The sequence below is a fragment of the Alosa alosa genome, chromosome 1 (genome assembly GCF_017589495.1).
Source record: "Alosa alosa isolate M-15738 ecotype Scorff River chromosome 1, AALO_Geno_1.1, whole genome shotgun sequence".
NCBI lineage: Eukaryota > Metazoa > Chordata > Actinopteri > Clupeiformes > Clupeidae > Alosa > Alosa alosa.
This window is the reverse complement of record NC_063189.1, coordinates 30944388-30965888: the sequence shown is the minus strand read 5'-3', so window position 1 is coordinate 30965888 and position 21501 is coordinate 30944388. Positions and strand designations below refer to the sequence as shown.

Genomic DNA, 21501 nt, shown 5'->3' with positions numbered 1-21501 from the left:
TTTACACAACTATGTTGATGTATCATAGACAAATATTTAGCAATAAATTGAATAATTGCAGAATCGCTGTATCGTGATTGATATGATTGTTATCATGTGCAAAGTATTGCGACAGTATCGATTTGTGAGTTGCTCTGTAATTCCCACCCCTATTAATCCTACCTGATTCTCTTAACCTCTGCAGCATCATAAGATGTCAGTGTGCTGTACCATAGCATGTTGACCTGATCTTTCCCTACTGTGGCATGCAGAACAATGCTCCCTGAGCCTAGACTGCCATACACATAAAGGCAGCAGCATGCCTGGGCAGCACAACCCAACGGGCGGTTGTTTGTTAATCTAATGCTAAGGGAAAGAAGACGCCTCCCGCACAGCATTGCCCTTGTGCCCGGCAACCCAAAATGTGAAACCTTTTGTATTGTGTGAGTGGTGAATTGAGTGTGTGGTCTGACCTCTGTGGTTAAGTGTGTAATATGTCTGGGGGAATGATAGAAGAGTTGTACCGTTTTCCTCAGTCGCTTTGATTCTCAAATGGATTTTAGTATCCTGGCCTGGCACACCTCCACCGGCATGGAGGTGGTCAATGAGGTTTTAGGCTTTAGATGTTTTGCCTTTTAAAAAAGTGAATCAATCCTTAGAAATCACATGTAAACAAATGACAAGATAATGTACCTTATGTAATGTACATAATGTAATAATGTTTTGTTGGGTAAGACTGAAAAGCAAACAAACAAAAGTGCATATCCTTTTGCATGAATTTGCAGTAGCATTTGCATAATGTTCAAAAGAATGACAAGTTGTGATGATGTGCACAAGTGATTAGGTCATTGATTGATTTTGAGGATTTTAATTCTAAGAATTCTGATCTGAGAAATGTACCAAAGCCACTGAGAAAAGCTGAGAAACTAGTGGAGCAATCGAAGGAGAATAAAAAAAACACTGTTTCCGTTAAAGCCTCTCTCTCTCCTCCTCTGTCTCTCTTTCTGTGTCTGTGTTCCCTTCTGTTTATACTCCTTTCCTAACAGCTTCCTGGTCAGTTTCATGGTAGACGCCAGGGGTGGGACTATGCGTGGCTGTCGCCATAACGGCCTGCGCATCATGATTCCCCCCCAGAAGTGCTCGGCCCCCACCCGCGTCACCTGCCGTCTGGTCAAGAGGCACCGGCTGGCCTCCATGCCACCCATGGTGGAGGGGGAGGGTCTGGCCGGCAGGATCATAGAGGTCGGCCCCACCGGAGCCCAGTTTCTTGGGTAAGACAGAAACAGAGCTCTGTCTGGGAAAGGGCACAATGTGTGCGTGTTACAGGTTTAACAGATTTAAAGAAGACAATCTCTCACAGAGGAGAGCAAGTAGCATTCTGTTTAAATGTAGAATGACCGGAGCAAAACATTTTTTTTGCTTAATCACAATACATTTCTATATACTCTAACAGGAAGTTTGAATATGGTCTGTCTTATCTGAATAATGTCTTTCAGTTTGTTTAGGGTAATTGTAGTTTGGTACAGATTTGGTACACAAAGAAAGATTAATAATCACCATAAGCTAGGGCAGTATTAACACGTGTCGTGGGAAACACACATGACCTTTGTCTGGTCTGTGTGGCTCTTTGATGGTAAAGACATGAGCATCGTGCTCTTCTCTCTTTGCCATGCTGCACTGGGATCAGTAAACTCCACCTCCCCACCGCCCCTCCCCCTCTCAATGAGGGAGAGAGTCTGGTCAGCCGAATTCTTCAACTGGGCCCACCTGGGACAAAATTCCTCGGGTAGGACCAACGTTTACAGACGTCTGCTGGCTCTTGGTCTCCACACCCCTCCACAACCCCTCTCCTCTCCTGGACGCTGCCCTTTTAGTGATGTCCTCTCTTGATTTGACCTTTGACCCATCTGTAAATCTGCACAATTCTTTTTTACAAGCCTCTCTGTGTCCAATAATTTGCTATTGTTTTGACAAAGCACATAGTTTTTTTTTATTTTATTTTTCATGTCGATTTCATCTTCAAGTTCATTTGATTTGGAAATGAGGTGGTGCATGTGAATGTACTGTAGATCCTTTTAATTTTGCATGACCAAGTGTACTCTGTTGTATCTACCATTTTCTTTTTTTCAGCACTGTATGGTAAAACTTGTTTCCATCTGAGTCAGTTCAGATGACAGTGATATGCACAAAGCCGTGATAAATGTACTCCCAGATTAGTCTGACCATTCACACCCGCTGACTCTGAACTCTGTCGTGACCATGCCCCAGGCCTGTGATCGTGGAGATCCCCCATTTTGCGGCGCTGCGAGGCGATGAGCGGGAGCTGGTCATCCTCCGCAGTGAGACCGGGGAGAGCTGGAGGGAGCACCACTGTGAGCACACCGAGGAGGAGCTCAACCAGATCCTGAATGGCATGGACGAGGGTGAGACAGAGGCGGCCTCAGAGTCCAATTTCCATTGCTCAAGCGCTATGCATTCACACAATACAAGGAATTTGACTCTGGTAGTCAATATATAACCAAACATACAGCAAATTAGCACTATGGGGTGCTATTTTGGATCTTGATACATGACACACACTGTCAGCCCAGCACTGCTGTCAGTACAAGTTGAGTATCAAAGTGAATGTAAGAAAGTATAAAGCAAATTGAGTTGGTTTGACCTTTATGATTACTCTGCATGTTTTTGGTAACACTTGAGATACTGTATGCAATAATAGTCAATATATTTCCCTCTCTTTGTGTGATGCATTCTGCTAGGAATCACCATACTCTCTTGTTATTTCCTTTAAGATAAATATAGCAATTGTAATTGTATGTTAGTTGCTGTGTTGGTGTGATTTTGGAATTCTTGTTTTACTGAAACAGAGCTGGACTCCCCTGAGGAGCTAGAGAAGAAACGAATCTGTCGCATCATCACACGAGACTTCCCACAGTACTTTGCTGTAGTCTCCCGCATCAAGCAGGACAGCCACCTGATTGGCCCAGAGGGAGGCGTCCTCAGTAGCACTTTAGTGCCCCAGGTCCAGGCTGTCTTCCCTGAAGGTGCCCTCACCAAACGGATTCGTGTCGGACTTCAGGTACCGTTAAACATGTTCAAGACATCTGTTAGTAAGGACATAAGGTTGAGTAAGGAAAACCTGATTTAGTAATACTACAAACCAGTTCATCCAGTCCCAGTTCCGGCGCCGACGAGAGTGGCAGCATGTCGAGGTAGCTCTGTGTCTTTCTTGAATTTCCCCTTGGGGATCAATAAAGTATCTATCTATCTATCTATCTATCTATCTATCTATCTATGTTTGTGGATATTTCTTGACCATATTTGTAGAAGGCTGGTGTGTGTTGATAGTATAAAGAGACCTGTAATCTTTTGATGTCAAATTAAAAGGCTTGAGTAATTCTCTGATTGTTCTCTCAAAGGCCCAACCAGTCCATGCTGATTTGATAAGGAGGATACTGGGTAACAAAGCAACCTTCAGTCCAATTGTAACCTTGGAGCCAAGGAGGAGGAAGTTCCACAAGCCAATCACTATGACAATCCCAATTCCCAAGAGCTCAACAAGCGATGGAACAAACTGTGCGTTTGGGGGAGACACACCTACCCTGAGACTTTTGTGTAGCATCACAGGTAAGTAAAGTATTGCCAAACAAACCTCATTAAATAGACTGTAAATCCAGTGGATTTTTGTAATTATCTCTTCTGTCATTTCTAGGGGGTACCACTCCAGCTCAATGGGAAGATATTACAGGGTCAACCCCGCTGACCTTTGTCAATCAGTGTGTGTCATTTACCACTAATGTCTCAGCAAGGTATGCATTACTGAGAGTGCTTACATTAGGGCATGGAGAGGGCTGGCAAGGAAATGTTGTCAACATTCAATATTGACAGATAATTTAATAGAGTCAATTGTCTGAAGTTAGTAGTGCATTGTATAATTGTATTAGTATTTCCGTTTTCCTTAGAAAGCTAATTAAGCCAGTACATTTCACACTGTAAATTAGATCTGGATGTAATGGTTTAGTCTCTCCTGTCTCACAGGTTCTGGTTGATCGACTGCCGGCAGATCCAGGAGTCTGTGAACTTCTCTACCCAGGTATACCGGGAGATGATATGTGTCCCATACATGGCCAAGTTTGTTATCTTCGCCAAAACACTGGACCCCATAGAGGCCAGGCTGCGATGCTTCTGCATGACAGATGACAAAATGGACAAGACGCTGGAGCAGCAGGAGAACTTCACAGAGGTGGCCCGCAGCCGAGATGTCGAGGTACATGACGTAGCTGTTACCCTAAGCACAGGCAGGCAGCTGGGGGAGGGACAGGAGAATACTAATAAGCACCCCTGCTACCCTGAGGCCCTATTACAGTGTGTGCACCATAAGCTCACAGTGCATACAGTTTTGGTGTGTGTTTCATGCCTGCCCTATGTCTGATTTATCCTCATTTTTCTCAGGTTTTAGAAGGTAAACCGATCTTTGCGGACTGTTTTGGAAACCTGGTGCCTCTTACTAAGAGTGGTCAGCATCATGTCTTCAGCTTCTTTGCCTTCAAAGAAAACCGCTTGGCATTGTTCATCAAAGTGAGAATGACTTTAAAGCTTTCGTCTGTTTGCCACAATTATACTACTGCTACTTTTGAAATGCCAGTATCTCTGCATTACCGTTTTTTTCACAACATAATATCAACTTGATTTATCAACAGATTCGAGATAGCGCTCAAGAGCCTTGTGGAAGACTGTCTTTCACAAAGGAGCCCCGTACATATAGAAGTCTTACACACAATGCCATCTGTAATCTTAACATCACCCTGCCTGCATATTCAAAAGTAAGATTTAATTGTTTGTAGAATGCCCAATGAAGAGTTAAACATACTTGTGCATGTCCTACACTAAGTTAATTTACCTTCTACTCTTACTAGGACTCTGATTCAGATCAGGATGCTGATGAAGAGGTACAGTTCTAAAAAATATATATAATTTATATACAGTATTTATCAGTATTAGTAGTAACTGTCATCATTAAATTGACTGGAATACAATATTTGTGATAATTGTGCCAGTAATTTTAAATGTTCCTTCCCTACAGAGCGAGAAGACACATGAGAAATGTAAGAATCACAGAATTACTGATTGACTGTCTGTTTTTACTAACTTTACCACCTGGGCGACCAATAGGCTTTAGTATTAAATTTTTATAGCATGTCAGTAAAGGCTATAGTAATCACACAATAAATATAGTGTTGAGGCACTGTAGTAGATTCGGTAGAAAACCCACAGGCCCTTAGAGCAGAGCTGTACATGGATCCCAAGCTGATATGCTATGGCTGATAAGCATTTTGCTCTCACCACCCATTTCATCTCTTCTACTCTCCTTTGTTGTATTTTAAACCATACCATTGCTCATACTATCAAATTCATCAGTTCTGTTTGACTTTTAATTTGGTTAAGAGTCATATTTGTGAGTCTGTTGTAATGTAGAGGTTATCATTTTTTTTTAGTATATTTTAGAATAATGGTGGACAGTTGTATCATTTCAAGATTAAATGTAGCTTTTTAATTTTGCCTGCTATTTTTTGCATTTGGTTTTGTTTAGGATTGCATGGACACAATATTTTGACTTTGCATGGAAATAACTTGGCTTTCATAACTTATACATTTGTAATTGTGAAGTCTACTGAGGATGCTTGTGTAGAAGGTTTTTTTACATTTATCTCATGCATTCATTCAGATTACCATTGTTATCATTTTTAGAGAACATTGACTTGTCCTTTAGTGAACACGAGTTCACAACAATTTATATCTCTTACTTTATTTGCCATAGCATCTGAGGATTCAAACAGAAACAATCTAGATACACTGTATGTCTGCACACTTTTAGTCAAATTATGATTTCTTACACACAAAAATGCTATGTAATTGCTGTTCTGAATTTTCACCTACCAATCTTGAGATGGTTTATCTCCACTTTCTGTGGTCCATTTGCGTTGTAGTTTATTGTTTGTTTGCTTGTTTCAATTATTTGTTTGTTGAGTCCTTCTGTTTGTACTTTATTTATGTTCTCTTTTGTATTTTGTTCTTACTCCCTCCTTCATATGTGAGGAATATGTGGTTCAACATATAATATGTTTAAGCAAGTTATTTCCTGGCCATCTATTTTTCATATGGTTATCCTCTGTTCGCTTCGCTTTGCTGTTGCTCTGCCAACCCGAAAGTCTCCAGGATCCATCAGTCAAATGTAATGTCATTTTCATGTGAACCAGCCTCCTTGTCCTGTCAACTGAAGATTAATACTTATTCTCCTGCCTTGACCAGAGATTTGCACTGTCTTCTTATCCCCCTTCATTTTCCTTTTTTCATTTATTTACTTTATGTCATCAAAAAGATGATGACGAAACAGAGTCAACTGAATCCATCCTTCAAACACACATGGCGAATGACCCAGCCACATTAGCAAGTCCAGACCTCCTCTCAGAGGTCTCTGATATGAAACAAGACCTTATCAAAGTGTCTGCCATCCTTACAACCAACTTGTCTGAACAACCTGACTCTTTAGATGACACAAAGCAATCACAGACCATCCGAAAAATGCATGAAGATCCCGGAGAGCCTTTTGAAATTATGGAAAAAGTAAAGGAGGACCTGGAAAAAGTTGGTGAAATACTGCGAGAAGGATCATTGTCAGAATCAGGAAAAGAGAGAGACACCCAGTTGTCAAAAAGCAGAGAGGAATGGGTACTCCTCAGTGACACTGAAATCACACAGGCTAAAGTTCACACTGACATTCGAGAATTAAGCTGTCAGGAAATCAGAGTTATCAGAGGCACGTCCACATCCTCAGCACCATTAACGGACATGACTAGTGGGACCACTCGTCTTAGTGCAGACCCTGGTCAGCGTTTTAAAACACATGTGGCATCCGATCATCTTTCCGATCAAGAAATTACACAGGATGGAGGCAAAGAGGTTGTGGCATGCAGAGATGGTGGTAGGCGTCCTCCTGGGATCAAAAAGCCTGCTAGGCGGAAGCTTAGGGACAGGGAATATACTGGTGGAAGCTCAGAGGATGAACTTCAGAGGGCCAGTTCTGAAGAATCTCTGGATGGGGACATCATTCTTGGGGAACCTGAATCCACCACATGCCCAGTGCCAGCTTCACCACCAGTGGAAGAGACACCTATTGGCTCCATCAAAGACAGGGTAAAAGCACTTCAAATGAAAGTTGAAGAAGAAGAGGGATTAAGTCGTAAGCGAAAGCCTCCACAAGTGACTACTATTCAAAATAAGTCTTATCTGAAAGAGAGTGAAGAACCTCCTCCAAAATCCCCCAAATCTCCTAGATCTCAGACTGAGAGGCTGGAGGAGACCATGTCTGTGAAGGAATTAATGAAAGCATTTCAAGAAGGTCAGGACCCATCCAAAAACAAATCTGGCCTTTTTGAGCACAAAGTCTTGAAAACAACCACTATGATCTCTCAAACAACTTGTGAAGCCGATGGTCAAGCAGGCCAAATTAACTCAAAATGTATTTCTGGGCAGCTAGACATCAGTGCAGATACTGCTTCTGAGAACACACATTTAACAGACAAACCAACCATGACTCAAACTGACGTCCCAGAAAAACTTCAAAATGATAAACCTTGCAGCAGTTTGGATGCATCACAAAGTGCAGATTACAAACCATTTTTACAAGAGACAGAATTGGACAATAACATAGACCCTGACTCAAGATCTGTGGAAGACAGGTCTAGCATGATTTCACATCTCACAGAAGACCTAGAACAGTACCTAGAGAAAATTCCAGCAATTACTAGTGCATCCTCAGAGCAAGTGATTATTCAGGAAATATTTAAAGAAACGGTTGTGAGGAAGGGGATTAGTGCAGATGAAGTACAATCTGAAGTTTTAGAAGACACCAGAAGGCAAACTCATATGCCAATTACTAGTCCCCTAAAATTACAAGGAGAAGAATATAGCATGATCCCACATCTTACTCAAGACTTGGACCAGTATCTAGAAAGAATACAAACAACATGCATTCTGGATTCAGATCAGGGAGATGTGCAGGAAAGATTTGAAGAAGTTGTGTTAGTAAGAGGTGTCAGCACACCTGAAAAGTCATCTGTTCTAGAGAATGTTGAAAATTACATACAATTTATTAGGTCTGAAAAATCACAGAATGAAGATTTAAGTCCCTGCTCACCACAAATGCAGGAGGCTATTCAGAGTAAAGTCAGAGTAAGCCAAAGCACTGTAACTGAGTCAAAGACAACAGTGAAAGATGAGTCAGACATGGTGTCTCATCTGACTGGGGATCTTGATCAGTACCTTAGCGAAATTACCACCCATGCCAGATCATTCTCCAGATAAAGACATTGTCCACGACACTTTTGAAAAAGTTATAGTAAGCAGAGTTGTTAGAGAAGACAGTCAGTCTGAGGTATTAGAGGCAATGAAAAATTATATGGCCAAAGGTGCATTGCAGAATGAGAGTCTGGCTAATACATCTGAGCAGATACAGGAGCCTCCACTTGAAGAGTTGAAAGTAGCTAGAGAGACATCCCCTACATCATTAGCACCAGGGAAAAACATGTCTGGAATGGTCTCACATCTTACTGGTGATCTTGACCAGTACCTAGAAAAACATATCAACTGTTTCTGATCATTCTGAAGATCAAGGTGTTGTAGAGGAAACATTTGAAGAGGTTGTGTTCAAAAGAGTAATCAGCACAGACAACCAAGAATCAGAGACATGGACGTTTGAGAAACCAGAGGGGAATGTAGAGGTATCACCATTAGATGAGCTTGATCACAGTTCTCCAGAAGATGATTTTGGTCATAGTTTACCAAAAGATGAGCTTGCCTATACTTTATCGAGAGAGGAATGGGGACAGGATGATAGTCAGTCATTAGCTTCAGAGGCAATGACAAGTGATGTGGTTGAGGGCACACTGGAGAGTGAGAGTCTACCTGATGCATCAGATCAGATACAAGAACCTCTGTTCCAAGAAATAATAGACCCTAGAAAGACATCCCCCACATCATCAGCATCAGTAAAAGACATGTCTGGAATGGTCTCACATCTTACTGGAGACCTCGAGGGGTATCTAGATAAAACTCCTGCTGTGTATGATTATTCTACAGATCAGATTGGAGAACCTCTGCACCAAGAAATAAGAATAACTAGAAAGACATCGCCCACATCATCAGAATCAGTAAAAGACATGTCTGGAATGGTCTCACATCTTACTGGAGACCTAGAGGGGTATCTAGATAAAACTCCTGCTGTATCTGATTATTCTACATATGAAGATGTTGTCCAGGAGAGATTTGAAGAGGTTATGTTAAGAAAGGTTGTGGATGTAGATGATAAACCTTCAGACACATTTCAGAGTGGGAAGTTGGAAAGCAGTTTAGAAACATCACCAATGGATGAATTTGATTCCAGTTCTCCTAAAGAGGAACTTGACCATCGTTTACCAAAAGATGAGCTTGACCATAGTCCACCTAAAGTTGAGTGGGGGCAGGATGATAGTCAGTCATTAGCTTCAGAGGCAGTGACAAGTGATGTGGTTGAGGGCACATCGGATAGTCAGAGGCTGCCTGATGCATCAGATCAGATACAAGAACCTCTGCTCCAAGAAATAATAGAACCTAGAAAGACATCCCCCACATCATCAGCATCAGTGAAAGACATGTCTGGATTGGTCTCGCATCTTACTGGAGACCTAGAGGGGTATCTAGATAAAACTCCTGCTATGTCTGGTTATTATACATATGAAGATGTTGTCCAGGAGAGATTTGAAGAGATTACGTTAAGAAAGGTTGTCGATGTAGGTGATAAACATTCAGATGCATTTCAGAGTGGGAAATCAGAAAGTACCTTAGAAGCATCACCAAAAGATGAGCTTCTTCATAGTTCTTCAAAGAAATGGATTGCTTGTAGTCCAGAACAGCCAGAGGAACCTCTACTAGAAGGGTTTGCAATTGTTAGAAAGGCATCCCTTACTCCATCAGCACCAGTGATGGATATGTCTAGCATGGTATCACATCTTTCTGGAGACCTGGATCAGTACTTAGAGAAAATGCCAATTCTGAATCAGTCTGCAAGTCAGGGCATTTTTGCTCAATCACAGGAAACTCCCTTCCACGAAGTTAAAATTGGTCAAAGAATTTCCCAGTCAAAAGCTTCAGTGAAGGACTTATCTGGCATGGTCTCACATCTAAGTGGAGAACTAGAGCAGTACCTAGAGGAGATGCCTGTTGTATCTGATCATTTGTTAAGTCAGGTGATTGTGCAGGAAAGATTTGAGGAGGTTGTTCTAAAAAGAACCATTGTTAATGAGAAAGAATCTGAGGTATCAGTAACAGTTCAACATGAGAAACCAGAGATAAGGGCACAGGCCATTTATGATGAAGAAGGAGTGAGTAATTATGGACAGTTCAATATTTTAGCTCCAACACTGAGTCAAGATCAGACGTCATTTGAGGATATGCAGATTAGCCCAGACAGGAGACCCTCTGAGGACTTTAGTGCTGACATCAAAGCAGAACTTGAAGTCAACCCCGAGTACAAACGCTATAGGCAGACATCTCCCGTAGTGGACAACTTTACATTTTGTACAGGGATTAATACTTTACAGATTGAATACCAAAGAGAAAGCAGTAATGAGGCAGAATTTGACATGCATGTATCCTCCAAGTTGGATGAGGAGAGCCCAATAGCCATTTCAAATGAGTTTCAAAGCAAGGATCTTGATGATAGTCCTGAGATTGATGGAGTTGAAGATGACGTTGGCTCCAATTCATCAAGAGATATCCTTCACTCATGTGCAGATGAGGAGCAAGAACATGAAGGTTATCCTGAACTTCCCCCACCAATCCCCAGCATCCAGGAGGATAATGCTGTTCACAGTCATTCCAAAACCCCTACAACGTGTGATCCTGTGACTGGAAAACTAAGTGGCCCCTCTTTCCAAGCACAGTCTAAGGTATCCATGCAAGACGAGCAGAAAACCGTAAGCTCTGAAACAGAGGGAATATATACCCCTCTCAGACCTTCAAACATAGAAACTTTGAGGTCTGTAGTTATGGATGATGTTGTCAATGTATGTCGTAGGGACTCATTAGAGATCACTCCTGTCAAAGAGGATGGCTCCTCACATAAATCACCTGACTCAATCGAGCCAAGTCCAACCAAAGACTCTCCCTGTCCAGATTCCTTAGAGGGAAGCCCCACAGGATTGAGGGCAGAGCTTTTTTCAGAACCAAAACAAGTTGCTCAGTTTCCAGACAGTCTTGGGTCAGGGACTGTAGTTGACTTTCAAAGAGAAGTTGATTTTGAAAGAGCCTATTCCTCTGAAGATTGTGATTTTGAATTTAACATTTCATCTCACACACAGTGCCTTCCAATGCCCACAAAGCCATCTGATCCAGACAATGTGGACATAGATATGGATGAAACTAATTTAGAGACAGATCAGAAGCAGCTTACTCCAGAAGAGAAAATGTTTAAAATGGCAGCCAAGATCAAAACATTTGACGAAATGGAGAAGGAAAATAAAACTAAGAAGGAGGTCAGGTTTGCTCTAGAGGAGTCAGAGGATGACAAGAACCTGTCACAAGCTCAATATGACTGGGTGGCAGAGAGAGCAGATCCCAAAGATTCTGGTTCTGATTTGACAGCTGACTCCATCCCAGTGTTGCCATTATCTCCTAAACCAGAAAGCCATAGCTCACAAGAGGTTGAACTACCTCAAGATGTCTTAAAGGAAGATTTACCTGGGACCTCAAACCAAGAAGAAGATGCCTTTAAAAACAGTGAGGACTATACTAAGGACGCAAAGGATTTTGTATCTATGCAAACAGCTTTGGATGTGTGTGGGGAGGATTATTCAGATCTGTCGAAGTGCCTTATCTCAACTGAAGAGACAGGAAAGGAAGGCATGCCCAGCTACTCAACCCCTGACGATAATACCTTATCTGTTGTCTTAGATGATACTGATGGAGCTCATTTGATACCATCTGTAAAACAAGATGATCACTCTGCTGACCCCCCAGTCTGTCCACCAGCTGTGACACAGGATCTTCATGTAACTGACATGGAAATAAGCACTCAGGAGGGAGATGCAAGTCATCAGGATATACAGGATGCTGAATATGAAGCCCTTTCCCCTGTAGATGTTCATGGAGATCTGGTCCCATGGAGTGCCGATTTAGAAGATGATGAAAATTTTAAGGCACCTGTGGAAGCTGAAGAAAGACAGGTTTTTGGTCTTACCTTGGAAGAGCTGCCCCAAAGGCAAACACCAGATACCACACCAGGACGAACACCAACAGAAGAGGGAACTCCAAATCCTTTCCTTTTCCAAGAGGGAAAGCTTTTTGAGATGACCAGAGGTGGTGCTATTGACATGACAAAGAGAAGCTTGGAAGAGGAGATGGAAGAAAGAGCCTTTTTCCCAATAAACGAGGATCCTGTAGATGAGGAGCCAGAAAGAGGGGACAGGGACGCCAGAAAAGACTCTAAAATGGACATTATAGACTCAGCATTAAAAGACCAAACAAATGAAGAGTTTGATTCCTCACCACAGTCCTCCAACTCCCCAGCTGTCCCTCTGGCTGACTCTGGTACCCCCATCTTTCCACGCCAAGAGAGTGATTCTTCCGACACATCAGACCCTACTATAATGGATGTAGACTCAGCTATCTCCACTGTCAGACGGTCTGTGTACTCAGATCAGGATCTTGAATCCTCGGACTCATCCAACGAGGATGAGCCACAATCAGTTATTGAAATTGCCTCCCCAACCTATGACGAGCCAGGTCATGCCAGTGTCACTGAGATGACTAAACCCACTGCATCTGAAATCTCAGTTTCCCCTCATGATAATATCTCTGTGTTTTCAGTAGAAATTAAAACCAAGTCAAAAATTCCTGTGAAAGCAGGTTCTCTGAAATCAGACATTAGCTCTGCAAAAAAATCTGCCACTTCTCTATCTTCGGATCATCGTTCAAAGTCTGAAGCTGCTGATGTACAGGATCTTTCATCTACCATTAATGCTCGTAGTTTTTCAGAGAGTGGTCCGTCCTTGACCAAACCAAAGATCTCTAGCTCAAGACTCCCAGTCAAAAGTAAACACAGACATTCACATCCTTCATCTATCAATGAAAAAGTCAGTATCTCACAAGAACACACTGGTACGTCTCATCACCCCAGTAAGACTCCTTGCGTGAAGGACAACTCAGACTTGACTGGCTCTGGAGACCTCAAGCCGAATGAGAGAGCCTCTCTTGATCCAGACACAGAGAGTAGACTTGTTGCAGGGGTGCCTTCCTCCGTTACAGATGATGTCTTTGAGTCAAGGCCCCACTGGGACACTTGTGTGGAGACTCAGATGCAGCACATCTCTGACAGCACTACCCCAGAACAATGTCAAGGTATCACCTCAATGGGTCTGTCCCTCCTCTCTTTCCCCTCTGCTCCCCTAAACCAAAAGACCTCTTTTTCCTGCCTAAGTGTCCATCGTCACCTCTTTGTTGTGCTGTTTTGTCATTGTATTGTGTGTGTTGTTTTGTTTTGTGTTGTGTTGTGTGTTGTTGTCTTGTGTTGTCCTCTGTGTTTCGGTGTGCCCTGTTTGTCAGCTCACTTTTTCTTCTGCATTTCCATCCTGTCATCTATGTGTACATTTCCAATCTCAAGATTGACTTTCTCCCTTTTTAGTTTAGTGTTGTCAGAAATAACTCTGATCATAACAACTACAATGCATGTGGCACTGTACATGTCAATTTAAACACATGATAAACCATTTTTATAAGCATTACCGTGTTCCACAGTCATTTGCATGGAACGTCTTTCTAACCCAAATGCGACATTCTAAGCTATTTTTATAACACGCTGTTTCTAGTTTTAGCATAGTACTTGACACTCATTGTATAGGAGTTCCATGCATGTACAGTGGAAAATGAAATGGCATAAAAATGATCAAATCATAAATCGAAATAAATGAGTGCAACACTTCCATGTTTAAAATCTCAAGATTATGCATATGCAAGAATGAGCAGCTCCTTCTGTCTGTCTACATCTCCAAATTTGTATTTTAGTCTACTATATTTATCTTTTTAATGCCTAGGGTCAGGAATAGAGTGAGAAATGTTATGTTTGTGTAGTCGTGTTAATCAGAACACACAAGTAGATCTGCTATAGTGGAGCTCTTTGTGTTGTACTCTGTGCATGGAAAATGTGCTAAATAAAAAACGTACTTACCCGGATCACAGCTATAAAGTATGAAACAAATCAGGGAGGGGTGGAGCCCATTTCAAAACCAACCTCTATCAGGGGACTATATCATATATAAATTGTGGGGCAGCCATGGCCTACTGGTTAGCGCTTCGGACTTGTAACTGGAGGGTTGCCGGTTCGAACCCTGACCAGTAAGCATGGCTGAAGTGCAAGCCCTTGCCCTTGAGCAAGGCACCTAACCCCTCACTGCTCCCCGAGTGCTGCTGTTGTTGCAGACAGCTCACTGCGCCGGGATTAGTGTGTGCTTCACCTCACTGTGTGTTCACTGTGTGCTGATTGTTTCACTAATTCACGGATTGAGACCAAATTTCCCTCACAGGATCAAAATAGTATATATACTTATATCACATATGGTTACATACTCCACATAAGCAATACAGTGCTTCTGATTGACCCAACCTACTGCTTCACTCTAAATATAAATTAATTAGAATGTCAGTGCTATATGCATGATGCATCATAAAAACGCTTTCATCTCGAGATGCTAAACATGAGTGTGCTACTCTAGATCCCCAAGTCATTTTTTTATTATCACAAATCAGCTAGTCTGAGCCATTCCAGAAAAAAAACAGAACTGACCTGACATACTGTATACACCACATTAGGTTAGAGCACTGATTTGAATTATGAGTGTTGTGTTCTAGCAGCATATATGTCCCCTGCTCGTGAGCCTTACAGTACTCTATATGATGTGTCTGAATTTCTAGTGGACTGGCAGGATGATGCAGACAGGAAGGAGGAAACACTGGCTATAGTTTCCGACCTCCTTGGGTTTAGTTGGACTGGTAAGTCTCACATGCAAATGAATGTGGATGTTAGTGACAACCGCCAGGTTATTATGTATATAAGTGTCTAATACAGTATAGTTATATATAAAGCTTTTACTGAACTTGTACTGTATGCAAAGAGCATGGGATAAACATAAGGTTCAAGAAATATATGAAATTCTCAGAGTTGGCGAAAGAGCTGGAGTTCAATGAGGATGAGATTCAGCTGGTGCGATCAGAAAACCCCAACTCCTTGCAGGAGCAAAGTCAGGCACTGCTGCAGCGCTGGGTGGAACGGGAGGCGAAGCATGCCACTGGTGAATATCAGCTCTAAAGTTCTGTTTTCCCCATCACACTGTTTTAGATGTGAACATACTGCCCAAACTATATAATTATTCTGATTTGCATTTGACTTTTTATTAATATTTAGATATAATTAATCTATCTTGACCAACTGTTATTTTCATTCTTTGCAGAGAATTGCTTGATCAAGAGGCTCACTGCCATAAATCGCATGGATATAGTCCACCTTCTTGAGACACAGATGAACAAGTCAGTCCAGGAACAGACCTCAAGGACCTATGCAGAAATTGAGAAAACACTGGATCACAGTGAAGGTAAAGCATACTGACCAGCTAATGTCATTAGTAAAACACAGTCTTGTAGTTATGTGCCATGTTTTGAAGCTACATAAATGTGCATCCGTGTGTGTGTGTGTGTGTGTGTGTGTGTGTGTGTGTGTGTGTGTGTGTGTGTGTGTGTGTGTGTGTGTGTGCGTACGTGCGTGTGTGTGTGCATTAGCTCTCTCCTCAGTTCAGGAAGATGTAGACAGTCCTCGTCTGGTAAGAAGGGTGGAATCCTCCCAGCGGCAGCCTCCTGCAGTCTCAGAGGAAGACCTGTCTGTGGCCTCTCTCTTGGACGTCCCATCCTGGTCGGAAGCACTAGGGCATACCCATTCTGAAAGCATGCATGGAGATCTCTTAGAAGAACTCGACATTACACAGTAGGTCAAAATACAGAAAAAAAGCAAAGGAATTCTTTTGCTTTAGCCTTTGTATCAGTTGACATACTCTACATACTCCTCATTTTCCAATTTCTTTAGGGACTTTATCACTAACCCATGGGCTGCTCGAGAGATAAGGGCTGGGTCATCAAATGAGGGCCTTGACAGACAAGTAAGTCATCTACATAATTCAAATACTGCTGAGCCCTCAAAGCTGATGTCTCAAGTGTATGATCCACAATACAGAAGGGTATCCCCACCGAAAAGCACAAGTCCTGTGACAGAGTCCACAGTTGGTGCTACTGGACCTGTTCAATGGGATTCTAAGACATCATTTTCCAGACCTGTTAATCCAATGGCACCTATATCTATAAGAGACTTTGGATATTGTCTCTCGGACCAAGCTGAGACTGATTTCATTGAGATTTTAGCTGACCTCACAGAGGACCCGGTTGACATGAACTTAAGCAGTGTAATTTCTGAGTGTAGCCACTCAAGCACAGTTTCAGAGGACCCAGATAAACACTCTGCAAAATGCTCCAAACTCATTGGGACAAGAAAGGCACTAAAGGCCCAAATTGGTCCTAGGAAAGAACCCCCCATACCCTTTATTGATGAGGTTGTTGAAACCACAAATCTGCCTCAGGTATCACCAGTCATGAGACAAGATTCTGAGTCATTTCATGGAGCAACAAAACCATTTCACACCCAGAAACACACATCACCTCCCCACCATGGCACTAAATATGATCAACTGGCCAGTGACTCAACTCCCATCGAACACAGTTCAACTAGTGTGCAAGCTGATAAGGAGCCAGTAGTTCGAGCAAAAACATCTTTTGTCACCCAAGGGAAAGCATTCAGATCAAATGTATTTATGCCAAAGAGTAAATCACATAGTAAGAAGTCTCCCATGTCCTCCAGTGAAAAAATGCAGTGTTCACCCAAGAGGCATATAAATGAGAACTATCCCCAGTTAGGTGAAATTAAGCCTGAAACAGACACTGAGCCACAGCTGGTGCATTACATTGTGGAGTATAGAAATAAGCCACATGTTGTGGTGGCCACAAGTGGAAACGTAACATTCCCATTGACCTCAGAAAATATAGGAGCCAAAGACATGTGTTTCACATCAGAAACCAGTAGACCACCTTCTCCAGAATCTATTGCATCTCAAAATGAGTTTAGGTCCTTGTCTCCTGACTCCCCAGTGCCTGATTACAGAGTCCATGACTTTATCAGTTCAGTGGGCAGCTTTAGAACATGCTCTCCTGAATCTGCATCTTTTGAGAATGGATACTCAGATTCTGACATGGGAGAGTTATACTCTTGGCCTTCAATTAACTCACCAGATTATGACAACTCTTTATCAGAGGATGGAGTAGTATGTCCTGACTCACCAATTCCCCAGTATAGATTTTCCCAGTCTGTAATTGGAACAAAATCTTCCTCTGTTGAATCTTTAGCCTCTGAAAATGACTTTGAATATAATATCTGTTCTGAAGAGTGGCTTCATAATTCAAAACATCCAACAGAAGCAAAGTTTCTTGATGAACATAGACCACTGTCTCCTGATTCCCCTATTCTTGGGTATGGCTGTCTTGCTTCTGAACAATGTGTCTACACAAGTAATAGGTCATTATTAGCATCAAAAATTGCATCAGACATTGAGTACAGTAATTTTGTCTTAATGAGCTGTTCAAGGAAGACAGACCTAATATAACTGAATCTTCATACTCATTTGATATCTGTAGATCACTGTCTCCAGATTCACCCATTCCTGTGTATGGCTGCATTACCTTTGAGCAGTTAGGTTATGCAAGCAATAGATTGTCATCTCCCATATCCTTAGCTTCAGACATTGAGTATTCCAAAATGTGTCTTGAGGAATTATTCAGAGAACAGAGGTCAGGTTCACCTGAATCAGTGATTTCACTCGATATGTTTCGAACACTGTCTCCTGATTCACCTGTTCCTGAGTATGGACTTCCTATATTTGAAAATTTGAACTACATAAGTAATAGATCATCCTCTCCCCTATCTCTGCTGTCAGATATTGAATACTCTGAAATATGTCTTGAAATGTTGTTAAGTGAAGACAGACCAGAGTCACCAGAGTCAGGCATTATTGAAGAAGGCTTTAACAGGACCGTTAGAGCCACACATGAGCAAAGACCATTATCACCAGAGACCCTAACGTCTGAAAATGACTATTCCTCAACTTTCCTTGTGTGGTTTGAGGAAGAGAGAACATCGTCACCAGAATCCTTTACTTCATTAGATGAAGATAAACGTCTGTCCCCTGATTCCCCGATTCCTGAATATATTCATTCCACATGTGGTCAGATGGTATTTTCAACTAGCCGATCATCATCTCCCATATCGTTGGCATCCGATATTGAATACTCTGACCTGTACCTTGATGAATTGTTCCAAGAGGGGGAACAGATTCACCAGAACCCATGAGCTTGTATGATGAAGGTATGGTCTTGTGTCCTGATTCACCTGTCCCTGACTACGGTCATGCTATCTGAGACAGTAATCTGCATGGGAAGTAGATCATCCTCACCCACATCACTTATATCTGACATTGAGTACTCTGAGTTGTGTCTGGAGGGGTTGTTCAATGAGGACAGATCATGGTCTCCGGAATCATCACATTCTCCAGATGCATATAGACTACTGTCTCCAGATTCACCTATTCCAATGTATGAAGCTCCTATTCTTTGAGCAGTTGAATTACACAACAAATAGATCCTCTTCTCCCCATATCCGTAGCTTCAGATATTGAATATTCGAAATGTGTCTTAGTGAATTGTTTAGAGGTGAAGAGGTCATATTCACCTGAATCAGTGATTTCACTCGATATGTTTAACACTGTCTCCAGATTCACCTGTTAATCAGTTTGGACCTCCTATATTTGAAAATTTCATCTTTACAGGAATAGATCATCCTCTCCCCTATCTCTTGCTTCAGATATTCAATACTCTGAAATATGTCTTGAAATGTTGTTAAGTGAAGACAGACCAGAGTCACCAGAATCAGGCATTATTGAAGAAGGCTTTAACAGGACCATTAGAGCCACACATGAGCAAAGACCATTATCACCAGAGTCCCTAACGCCTGAAAAATGACTATTCCTCAACTTTCCTTTTGTGGCTTGAGGAAGAGAGAACATCGTCACCAGAATCCTTTTACTTCATTAGATGAAGATAAACGTCTGTCCCCTGATTCCCCGATTCCTGAATATATTCATTCCACATGTGGTCAGATGGTATTTTCAACTAGCCGATCATCATCTCCCATATCGTTGGCATCCGATATTGAATACTCTGACCTGTACCTTGATGAATTGTTCCAAGAGGGGGGAACAGATTCACCAGAACCCATGAGCTTGTATGATGAAGGTATGGTCTTGTGTCCTGATTCACCTGTCCCTGACTACGGTCATGCTAAATACGAGACAGTAATCTGCATGGGAAGTAGATCATCCTCACCCACATCACTTATATCCGACATTGAGTACTCAGAGTTGTGTCTGGAGGGGTTGTTCAATGAGGACCGATCATGGTCTCCGGAATCATCACATTCACCAGATGCATATAGACTACTGTCTCCTGACTCACCTATTCCAACGTATGATGCTCCTATTCTTCAACAGTTGAATTACACAACAAATAGATCCTCTTCTCCCGTATCCGTCACTTCAGATATTGAATACTCGGAGTTGTGTCTTAGTGAGTTGTTTAGTGGTGAAGATCGGCCATATTCACCGGAATCAGTGAATTCACTCGATGTGTATAGACCTCCAGATTCACCTATTAATCAGTTTGGCTGCCCTATATTGGAGGAGTTCATCTTTACAGGAAGTAGATCATCCTCTCCTACATCTCTTGCTTCAGATATTCAGTACTCTGAAATCTGTCTTAAAGAGTTGTTCCAAGAAGAGAGACCACGTTCACCTGATTCATGCAATGAATGCAACGAACACAGACCACTGACCCCTGATTCACCTATACCTGAATATAGCTACCATACATTTGAACAGTTAAACTTCATAAGTGATAGGTCCTCATCTCCCATGTCTCTAGAGTCAGATATTGAGTACTCTGAGCCCTGTCTTGTACAGTTGTTTGATGAAGACAGGCCAGATTCACCAGAATCAGTCATTTTAGATGATGAAACCAGCATGAATGATTTGTCTGAACATAGACCATTCACTCCAGAATCTGCGACACCCGAGACAGACTACTGCTTATTTTTCTCTAAGTGGCTTGAAGAAGTCAGAGCCTCCTCTCCTGAATCGATTTCATCGCTCAATGAATGCAGGCCACTCTCCCCTGACTCACCCGTCCCACAGTTCATGATTAAAACAGCATCAGTAATGTATGCCAAAGATAGGTGTTCGTCACCTGAGTCCCTGTGCTCAAGTCTGGAGTACGCAGATGGCTATAATTTCCATATTGACGAGCGTCCATCATCTCCTGAATCATTGACTGATGGCTATGATGGTAACAGTTGTCTCACAAGGCAAGACTCAGACTATGGGGCAGAAGGCAGTGTAGGTACTCCGAGAGTCACTTCCAGTCAGTCCTTGACACCTGACAATCAGTTATTCACTCCTTTGTCTGCAAAAACTGATTCAGAAAGAGAGAACATAAATCCAGTGGGAAAGAGAAAGGAGACTAGAAGCATTGGGCAGCAGCTGCCCGAGGATGCAAAGTGGTGTAAAACTGAATTTATACTGTTGGACATAGGAAATGAAGAACTCTGGTCAGAACAAGACACCCCCGATTCACCAGTTCCACTGTATGAAACTCTATTGACCAAGTCAATGCAGTCCACTAGTATCAAGCGCTTATCTCCCATCTCTGCAATATCAGACAGTGAAAGTGAGAGTGAGGAGTATGATCTAGAAGACTTGTTCGACCTTGAGGACAGGCCTTCATCTCCCGAGTCTGTTTCCTCCAATAGAGCTTTTTCTCCCTGATTCCCCTGTTCCCCAGTTTAATATGTTTACAGTGCCAACCACTCAGTGGAACAGATCTATGTCTCCTCACTCTGCAACATCAGATGTTGAGTACTTTGACATCAACTTGACCTATGAACATGTGCCTAATGAGATGAGGCCAGACTCCCCTCTATCAGCACCTTCAGATGAGGCATTAAAAGATGTGCTTGATGAAAGTGGGACAATGTCACCTGATTCGCTATCCTCAGAGTCTGACGACAAACTGGCCTTCCTAGAGTATTGGTTTGAAGAACTGAGACCATCCTCACCAGGTTCTCAGACGTCATTGGATGAGTTTAGACCTCTCCCCTGACTCTCCCATTCCCCAATATACTAGTCATTTACCTGAAAACATAGTCACTGTAGCAGTTAAAAGTGATATGGGCCCATCACCTGCGCCAACATTATCAGATAATGAGTCTTGTCGTTCTTGGGATTATAATGA

At 42.2% G+C, this 21501-nt stretch overlaps 1 protein-coding gene across 2 annotated transcripts in view; it reads left to right on the top strand.

Annotated features, from left to right (window-relative positions):
• Positions 1–21501, top strand: part of ank2a (ankyrin 2a, neuronal) — a 64053-nt gene that overhangs the window by 23484 nt on the left and 19068 nt on the right. Inside the window, exons 30-45 of one of the 2 annotated variants that reach the window (XM_048240058.1) lie at positions 1026–1250; positions 1655–1765; positions 2248–2402; positions 2847–3058; positions 3399–3606; positions 3692–3788; positions 4018–4246; positions 4432–4557; positions 4680–4802; positions 4896–4928; positions 5063–5084; positions 14983–15060; positions 15228–15359; positions 15519–15659; positions 15844–16045; positions 16145–16217. In XM_048240058.1, coding sequence (XP_048096015.1) covers positions 1026–1250; positions 1655–1765; positions 2248–2402; positions 2847–3058; positions 3399–3606; positions 3692–3788; positions 4018–4246; positions 4432–4557; positions 4680–4802; positions 4896–4928; positions 5063–5084; positions 14983–15060; positions 15228–15359; positions 15519–15659; positions 15844–16045; positions 16145–16217 — 2167 coding nt within the window. Of the gene's footprint in view, positions 1–1025; positions 1251–1654; positions 1766–2247; positions 2403–2846; positions 3059–3398; positions 3607–3691; positions 3789–4017; positions 4247–4431; positions 4558–4679; positions 4803–4895; positions 4929–5062; positions 5085–8339; positions 13414–14982; positions 15061–15227; positions 15360–15518; positions 15660–15843; positions 16046–16144; positions 16218–21501 lie in introns of those variants that run through there. The other variant, XM_048240067.1, reaches the window with a different exon arrangement.